The 10,000-nt window shown below is 41.3% G+C and overlaps 1 protein-coding gene across 4 annotated transcripts in view; it reads left to right on the forward strand.

Annotated features, from left to right (window-relative positions):
• Positions 1 to 10,000, forward strand: part of LOC133632642 (ral guanine nucleotide dissociation stimulator-like) — a 62,795-nt gene that overhangs the window by 29,047 nt on the left and 23,748 nt on the right. For 2 of the 4 annotated variants that reach the window (XM_062025189.1, XM_062025188.1), the window contains exon 2: positions 9,433 to 9,737. In XM_062025189.1, the coding sequence (XP_061881173.1) occupies positions 9,433 to 9,737 (305 nt within the window). Of the gene's footprint in view, positions 1 to 453; positions 1,078 to 9,432; positions 9,738 to 10,000 lie in introns of those variants that run through there. The other 2 variants (XM_062025186.1, XM_062025187.1) reach the window with 2 other exon arrangements.

Below are 10,000 nucleotides of genomic sequence, written 5' to 3' on the forward strand. Positions count from 1 at the left end.
CTTTAGACACATCTGGTATAGAGCATGTTATAGAATATTAGAACAAAAATACTCCAAGCATGCTATTGTTAGCATGCAAGGTTTTTGTTTTTTTAGCTAATTTTGCTCATATTTTTTGTTAATTGACGCTATCTGGCCACTGTTAGCAATTCAGTTACGCTTGAGCTCTTCAGCATTTCAACAAGATTTCTACCAAAATTGTATTTTCTAGTTCTTTGGGGAAAATATATATAAATATTGGACAGGATTTGAAGGTGAAAACTACCAAAATGGCCGCCGCAGTCTGTGGCCCTCAGTGGGGAAAGTTTGGGCACCCCCTGGTGTGAAGTAACAGTGTGTGTGTGTGTGAGTGTGTGCGTGTGTACAGTACATTGAAGTGTGTAGTGTGTGTTTTCATTTCCCACTCCGGCTGTTGCCATAGTGAATACAAACAACACTACCATCATTTCCCACAGACAATGCCGCCTCCAGGAACCTACTGGACAATTGTACTTTTGTTACTTTTTGTTAGAAAGGCGCCGCGTAAATTTATTCTATTAAGCTAATACTGATGTGTCATTAGATTTGACATGTAGTCACAAAATGGTGGGGTTTTTTTATTCCATTTTATCCGCCAAAGATCAGTAAGAGTTGTTACTAGGCTACTTAAGCTTCAAAATATCCGATAGTCACGAAGGCATCAGTCCCCTGTGGGCGTGGCTTGGTAAAGCCCCGGCCTGAGTCACTCTTCCCATAAACACTCGGCTAGCCGGTTATCGAGTGGATGCTAGCAGACGGGCGGACCGGGAGGCGCTTCCAAGCTCGAACGACGCCGGCCGACATGTCGCGACCGCCGCGGTGACGGACGTCTCTCCTCCGCGGCCTCTCATGGTCCATTTCCCGGCGCTCCGAGCCAAGGCGCGCAGCGTCACGCCGGGCCCGGCCAAGATGTTCGACTCGTCGCGGAGCGTTCGGGACGGAGTGAGGATGGAGGTGTCCGAGCACAGCAGCCCGGTGGTCCTGCACAGCTTCACGCAGCTGGACCCGGACCTGCCCCTGCTGGAGGTACTTGGTCCGCGGTTTGAGATGGGCTTCGGGGTGGGTTGGCTACATTATTATTAAACTAATGATAATACGAAGATGAATAATATTATTAATTATAATGTTATTTAATTTTTAAAAAACCAATAGTGTTTGTGGTATAGAGCAGGGGGGCCCCAAACTTTGAGGGCCACAAGCTGACACATCAAGAGATGAGGGGGCCGGTTTGGTAGTTTTCACCTTCAAAATCAAAACAATATATTTTCAAAGTACCGTAAAATGCAATTTTTAGTAGAAATTGTGTGTAAATGCTGATGAGCCCAAGCCAAACTGAAATGCTAACAGTTATTAACATGATGGCCTGGTAGCGTCAAGTAACACATTTTTTTTTAGCAAAATCAGTTGAAAAAGCTCCCATGCTAACAGTACTATGTTAACAATAGCATGTTTACAGTTAGCATGATTGAAATACCAATATATATGACACAAAAGTTTGTGCCAGCTCAATTAGCTAAAAAAGCTAGCATGTTAATGTGATAATTGTAACATGTGTCAAGTACCAAAATATATTACTCTGAAAATGTTTTGCATGCATCAAGTACCAAAATATGACTGAGGTTTATACCTACAAAATCAGGTAAAAAAAAAAGACTATATTTATGACAGCATACTAACAGTTAGATTTGTCAAGCTACGAAATATTTGACCCTGCAGTTTATACCTGCAAAATTTGCAGACAAAAAAAGCGAGCATGCTAACAGTAGCCTGTTTATAGTTAGCAATATTGAAGTACAAATATATATGACCAAAGTGTATGCCTGCTAAATTAGCTTAAAAAGTTGGCATGTTAATTTTAGCACATTAATATGCTAACTGTAACATGTGTCAAGTACCGAAATATACTACTCTGAAGTGTGTTCCTGAAAAAAAATGTCATGCATGAAGTACCAAAATATGATTGAGCTGAATACCTACAAAATTAGCTAAAAAAAAAAAAAAAGCTGGCATGCTAACATCAGCATGCATCAAGTACCAAAATTCGACTGAGGTTTATACCTACAAAATCAGGTAAAAAAAAAAAAAGACTATATTTATGACAGCATACTACCAGTTAGATTCGTCAAGCAACGAAATATTTGACCCTGCAGTTTATACCTGCAAAATTTGCACACAAAAAAAGCGAGCATGCTAACAGTAGCCTGTTTACAGTTAGCAATATTGAAGTACAAATATATATGACCAAAGTGTATGCCTGCTAAATTAGCTTAAAAAGTTGGCATGTTAATTTTAGCACATTAATATGCTAACTGTAACATGTGTCAAGTACCGAAATATACTACTCTGAAGTGTGTTCCTGAAAAAAAATTTCATGCATGAAGTACCAAAATATGATTGAGCTGAATACCTACAAAATTAGCTAAAAAAAAAAAAAAAAGCTGGCATGCTAACATTAGCATGCATCAAGTACCAAACTGCGACTGAGGTTTATACCTACAAAATCAGGTAAAAAAAAAAAATGCTAGCATATTTACGACAGCATACTAACAGTTACACTACCGTTCAAAAGTTTGGGGTCACCCAAACAATTTTGTGGAATAGCCTTCATTTCTAAGAACAAGAATAGACTGTCGAGTTTCAGATGAAAGTTCTCTTTTTCTGGCGATTTTGAGCGTTTAATTGACCCCACAAATGTGATGCTTCAGAAACTCAATCTGCTCAAAGGAAGGTCAGTTTTGTAGCTTCTGTAACGAGCTAAACTGTTTTCAGATGATTGCACAAGGGTTTTCTAATCATCAATTAGCCTTCTGAGCCAATGAGCAAACACATTGTACCATTAGAACACTGGAGTGATAGTTTCTGGAAATGGGCCTCTATACACCTATGTAGATATTGCACCAAAAACCAGACATTTGCAGCTAGAATAGTCATTTACCACATTAGCAATGTATAGAGTGTATTTCTTTAAAGTTAAAACTAGTTTAAAGTTATCTTCATTGAAAAGTACAGTGCTTTTCCTTCAAAAATAAGGACATTTCAATGTGACCCCAAACTTTTGAACGGTAGTGTACATTCGTCAAGTAACAAAATATTTGACCCTGAAGTTTATACCGTATTTTTCGGACTATAAGTCGCAGTTTTGTTCATATTTTGGCCATATTGTGAGTCGTGTAACACGACTCACATGATGTAAATATGTCTGTTCATTCACGTATTATGTTAACATGTCTGTCCATTCACATATACAATACACAGCATGTAATAAACATGTCTGTCCTCTCACTTACACACCACACATCGTGTAAACATATCTGTCCATTCACATGCTCAACACACGTCATGTAAATATGTCTGTCCATTCACATACACACCACACGTGGTGAAAACCTTGTCTGTCCACTAACATACACGCATCATGTAAAACTTGTCGGTCCATTCACACGCACATATCATGTTAACATGTCTGTCCATTCACAAACACACTACACGTGGTGTAAACATGCCTGTCCATTCACATATTCAGTGGCCTAGTGGTTAGAGTGTCTACCCTGAGATCGGTAGGTCGTGAGTTCAAACCCCAGCCGAGTCATACCAAAGACTATAAAAATGGGACCCATTACCTCCCTGCTTGGCACTCAGCATCAAGGGTTGGAATTGGGGGTTAAATCACCAAAAATGATTCCCGCGCGCGGCACAGCTGCTGCTCACTGCTCCCCTCACCCCCCAGGGGGTGAACAAGGAGATGGGTCAAATGCAGAGGACAAATTTCACCACACCTAGTGTGTGTGTGAGACAATCATTGGTACTTTAACTTAACTTAACTTAATACACAACACACAACGTGCAAAAATATAACGTTTTTGCCAGGAAAGGACAAAAATAGGATGTTCAGGAAAAAATTTTAAGTTATTGCCAGGAAAGCAGAAACTAGTCCGATCCCAGCAAACAACATCCATACTTTGCAACACAAGCTAAAAAGTTGAAGTTTTTGCTATGAAAGAAGGACAAAAACTGAATTCCCGGGCAAAATTTAGAATATTTATTTTGCCACGAAAGGAGGACAAAATCTGGATTCCCGGGCACAAATGTGAAGTTTTTGCCAGGAAAGAAGGACAAAAACCGTATTTCTGGCCCAAAATTTGCAGTTTTTGCCAGGAAAAAAAGGACAAAAACTGTATTTCCAGGCAAAAATGTGAGGTTTTTGCCAGGAAAGCAGGAACTAGTCCGATCCCAGTGCACAACGTCCATACTTTGCAACACAAGCTAGCTAGCGCTCTTCTTTATCTGATAGTTTGTTCACTTAGCAGACGCTGTGGAGATGCTTCTAGAAGGCTCCAGTCTGCACCTCAGTATTATCTGGCGTGCTCTAACGAGGCTTTTAGTCAGCATCTTTGAAACTCGATGCTTTCACGTTGTTTTGGACACAGCGGGAACTGGATGTCCTGTTCTCTGGAGCCGCTACAATGTGGACTCTGGTTGTTCGCATTACAGCAAACTATTGAAGCGGAATATTTGTCATCTCCTTTGGTTCCCGAAAGGAACGTGTCGGTTCTTCTGCCGCATTACTCTCAGGCCTGCAGGCTTTGAAGACGCTGTTGGCCGTGACCTTGTGATTAACCTTCTTTTCTGGCCCTCCGGGAGGACTACAAGAGTTTGGAAGGTCTCTCTGGGGTTTTTTCCCTCCATTTTGTGAGTTCAAAGGTCACTGGTGTTGCAACTCCCCCATGCTAACCCTCACAGAGCCTACTGTGTGCACCAGGAACAAGAAAGTGTTTCCACAAAGTTAAAGCGTGGAATGTGTTAAAGGGGTCATAGTATGATGCTACATTTAAATCACTTCTTCATAGAGATGGACCAATATGTTCTTTTCAGGACCGATAGAGTTTACTAGTTGTAGGCGTGGACCGATAACACTTTTTTTTTTTAGACCAAAATTAACCACTGGTGGAATGACAATACATAACAAAATGTGCAATTCTGCCAATACACGTGAGTGGAACTGAAATGCTTGAATGTCCAGGGTGAGATGAGATGGTGGAACGGTTCGAATCGGGTGACAATTGTGGGATATGGAGAGTTTTGTATATTGCCCATTCATTGTCAATGGGGGAATTCTTGGTAATTACGGGTAATCCGGGAATTTTCGGAACCGGGAAATATACTGACTTGAATGTCCAGGGTGAGTGGAGTGTGTGGATGTTGGAACGGTTCAAATCGGATGAGAAATGTGGGTTATGCAGAAGTTTGTATATTGCCCTTTCATTGCCAATGGGGAGAAAATTACGGGAATTTTGGGAAAGGGAAAACATGTTTTGTGTTCGATATATCGGAGGAGTAGTGTGTGTGGATGGTTGAAAGGTCAGAATCGGGTTTAAAAATGGCGCAACATTTTGAGAATTTGGGGAAGTGTAGAACTTTGAATACGTCCGTTAATTTGAATAACTCCTAGGAATTTTGGGGAAACCGGAATTTTTTTTAAATACAGTTACTCGCACAATTGTCCTAGAAGATATGATTGGGTTGATGTTGGAATTTTTCAAATCAGTTGAAAGATAGTAACAATTTGAATTGAGAATTGGTATTTCGGAATTCCTGTAATTTTGGGGAAACCGGGAATTCGTACGAAAAAAATAGGAACATTTGCTTTTCCCAACTTAGAGAAATGTTTTGAAGGTGGAATGGTTGGAATCTGTTGAAAAATGTGAACTGTAAAAACGTTCCAGGAAGAAGTGATAATAGGGCTTTGGAAACCTTGGAATTCCTGGAATTTTTTAAAACTTGTAAAATGGTAGTTTGATTGTCCAAGGTGAGCTGAGTGTGCGGTTGGTGGAACAATTTGAATCAAGTGACAATTGTGGGATGTGGAGAGGTTTGTTTATGGCCAATTAATTTTCAATTGGGGGGAAATTCCTGTTAAAACCAGGTAATCAGGAAATTTTCGAAATTGGGAATCATGCTGGCTTGAATGTCCGTGATGAGCGGAGTATTTGGATGTTGGAATGGTTCAAATCGAATGAGAAATGTGGGATATGCAGAAGTTTGTATATTGCCCATTCATTTTCAATGTGGAGAAAATTCCGTGAATTTGGCGAAACGGAAATTTTTTTTGGGGTTCAATACATCGGAAGAGTAGTGTGTGTGGATGGTTGAAAGGTCGGAATCAAGTTTAAAAATGGTACCAAATTTTGAGAATTTGGGGCATTGTAGAACTTTGAACACGTCCATTTATTTAAATGGAAATTTCCTGGAATTTGGGGAAAACCGGAAATTTTGGAAAATGTAGTTACTTGCACAATTGTCCTAGAAGATATGAATGGGTTGATGTTGGAATTTTTCATATCGGTTGAAAGATAGTAACAATTTGAATTAAGAATTGGTATTTTGGAATTCCTGGAACTTTGAGGAAACCGGGAATTTGTACGGAAAAAAAAGGAATATTTGTTGTCCCAACTTAGAGAAATGTTTTGAAGGTGGAATGGTTGTAATCTGTTGAAAAATGTGAACTGTAAAAACTTTCCAGGAAGAGGTGAAAATAGGGCTTTGGAGACCTGGGAATTCCTGGAATTTTTTCAAACGTGGAAAATGGTAGGTTGATTGTCCAAGGTGAGATGAGTGTGCGGATGGTGGAACGGTTCGAATCGGGTGAGAATTGTGGGATATGGAGGGGTTTGTTTATGGCCCATTAATTTTAAATTGGGGGCAAATTACTGGTAATTCCTGTGGATGTTGGAATGGTTCAAGTCGGATGAGAAATGTGGGATTTGCCGTAGATTGTGTAAAACTTGTAAAATGGTAGTTTATTGTTCATTGTCAATGGGGAGAATATTCCGGGAATTTGGGGAAAGGGAAAAACATGTTTTGCGTTCGATATATCGGAAGAGTAGTGTGTGTGGAAAGGTCGGAATCGGGTGTAAAAATGGTGCAACATTTTGAGAATTTAGGGTAATGTAGAACTATGAATACATCCATTCATTTGAATGGGAATTTCCTGGAAATTTGGGAAAATTGGGAATTTTTGAAAATATTGATACTAGCACAATTGTCCTAGAAGATATGAATGGGTTGGTGTTGGACTTTTTGCAATCGGTTGAAACATGTTGACGTAGTAACAGTTTGAATTGAGAATGGGTATTTCCTAATTTCTGGAATTTCAGGGAAATTTTTCTGTGTACAGAAAAAAAATAGGAGTATTTGTTGTCCCAACTAAAAGGAATGTCTTTGTAGGTGGAATGGTTAGAACTTGTGTCAAAAATGTGTGAAAAACTTTCCAGGAAGAGGTAAAAACATTAATTAAATGTTCTCGTGTCACAAGAGTCTTATTATTTTTATTTGGATGTTTAAATACGTTTATCCTTTATTTAAAGGGTGAACATTGTTTTACTTCCGGTTTGTGTGACCTCACGTGAGTTCACTTCCTGTTCAACGGAGTGCAGCTGTTTCAACTTGTCGAATTCATCGATCACAAAAGTTTAGAGTATAGGAATAATGTTTCGTAATCGTTCATGTCTGTTAGCATGTTAGCATTTAGCCGTCCGTCCGTGTCAGACTGCGGTTATGAATGACGGTTTTTCAACCACTCTAACTGAAAACGGTAATGCTAACCGTTGGGAGTTTTACAGCGGTTATCATAACGTACCCACTTATTTCATTTATTGTCTGTTAACTGACTTATCGAATATCGGCCCAGGCCTAATTAGTACTCAAGGAGGCAAAATGTGAACGGGAAGATGCCAGGAAAGAAGGACAAAATCTAGTTTTTGTCCTTCTTTCCTGGCATCTTCCCAGGCAAAAATGTAAAGTTTTTGTCAGGAAAGAAGGACAAAAACTGGATTCCCGGGCAAAAATGTGAAGTTATTGCCAGGTAAGCAGAGGAGACGCATTGTAGGGGATGAACACTGCAATGAGAGAAAGAGGGCGTGGCCATGTGAGCGCCGGAGTAAAAGCAGCTGAGCAGACCGAGGGAGAATCAGATACGTGTAAATGGCAAATATCGGCGCCGATAGTCGGTCGATGGCCACTAAGGACTGCAGTCTGACCTTACAAGTGCAAAGATCAAAATGTTACTGCTGGCAGGAAATTGATGGATGTCCTCTCCAAAATGTCCTTAGAGTCGCTGTGTGGATTTAATGTCACAAAGAAGTCTTTCTTGTCCGGCAGGCGCCTGAAGGAGATTTTGTCACAGTGGGAGAATCAGCTGATCTGCAAGTGACTTGACTGTTGGTTAGAAAGCTAAAGACACGAGATACTTGTTGACCCACTTTGTCATCGTCACCACCGGCGTGACACCAGCTAACCTCGATTTCTAGGCAAAAATGTGAAGTTTTTGCCAGGAAAGGACAAAAACTGGATTTCCAGGCAAAAATTTGAAGTTTTTGCCAGGAAAGAAGGACAAAAACTGGATTTACAGGGAAGAATGTGAAGCTTTTGCCAGGAAAGAAGGATACAAACTGGATTTCCAGACAAAAAAGTAAAGTTTTTGCCAGGAAAGAAGGACAAAAACTGGATTTACAGGGAAGAATGTGAAGTTTTTGCCAGGAAAGAAGGATAAAAACTGGATTTCCAGACAAAAAGGTAAAGTTTTTGCCAGGAAAGAAGAACAAAAACTGGATTTGCAGGGAAGAATGTGAAGTTTTTGCCAGGAAAGAAGGATACAAATTGAATTTCCAGGCAAAAATGTGAAGTTTTTGCCAGGAAAAAAGACAGGACTTGTTGCTGGCTTTGTTTCCAGCGTGTGCTTCTGCTCAGAGTTTCTTTGCTGAACATGGCCTCGTGTTGCCTTCGGGGACCAAAAGAAGGCGGGACAAAAACATTGTCATAAGTGTTTTATATCTTTACATATTGATAATTAATGATAGTTTCTGAAAACAAGGAGCAGGAGAAAGATATATCAAATGTAAACATTTTTATTTGAAATGTAACTTCCGTCTGTTGGAGGCGGGGCCAAGCGTTTGCACAGTATTGGTGCGTTCAGTGGGAAGGCAGTGGTCGCCGTGGCAACAGGTGACGAATAGCCGCGCCGTGTTGGGGAATGGACTTGAAGCTCCGGCCTTGAGCCGGCGGGATTTGTGGCGGCTGATAAGCGCCTCTGCAGGGCGAGATTTACGAGCGTTCCCTTAATTTATCCGCTGCAGACGCCCCATCCCCGGGGTCACCGGGGGGCGCCTGCAGACAAAAAGCAGCAAAAGAAAAGTCCGGTTGAAAAGTTCCCTGCAGGAAGTTTCCCGGGGATTCTTTCATCCCATCCTTATTTACAGCTCAAGCAGCACTCAGGGCGGACTCCACCAAACTCCTTCTCAGTAACGTTGCCATTTTTAACACCAACAATGGTAGACAACGCTTCCACTTAAAGTAACGCTCCACTCGTCCAAAATGTGTCAGCTTAATGCTAAATTTTCTTTTGCCCGTCCGCCGCAGAGCTCGACGCAGGAGATCGGCGAGGAGGTGGAGGACGACGCCGTCTTCACCATCACGTTGAGGAAGGTACAGCTCCACCACTCGTCCAGCAAGGGGCAGCGGTGGCTGGGCGTGGAGACCGACGCGGCTCTGAGCCTCTACGAGACCTGCAAGGTCCGGACCATCAAGGCGGGCACGCTGGAGCGGCTGGTGGAGTACATGGTGACGGCGTTCCGGGGCAAAGACTCCACCTACGTCACCATCTTCCTCTGCACCTACCGCTCCTTCGCCACCACCAAGCAGGTGCTGGACCTCCTGCTCAACAGGTACGTTGCCCAGACCTTTCCCACGGACTGACCAGTCAAAAGGATGTGGCGGCCATTTTGGTAGTTTTCTTCTTCAAGAACCAAAGATTTCAAGTTTTTCAGCAGAAAGTTCGGGCGAAAAGAGCCAAAAAGGAACTGAAATGCTAACAGTTAGCACGTAACAAAAATATGAGCTAAAAAAAACAACTACTAAAATAAACAACTAGCATGCTAACAGTATTATGCTAACAATAGCATGCTTACAGTTAGCATAAGTGAAATAC

The sequence above is a fragment of the Entelurus aequoreus genome, linkage group LG17 (genome assembly GCF_033978785.1).
Source record: "Entelurus aequoreus isolate RoL-2023_Sb linkage group LG17, RoL_Eaeq_v1.1, whole genome shotgun sequence".
Classification (NCBI taxonomy): domain Eukaryota; kingdom Metazoa; phylum Chordata; class Actinopteri; order Syngnathiformes; family Syngnathidae; genus Entelurus; species Entelurus aequoreus.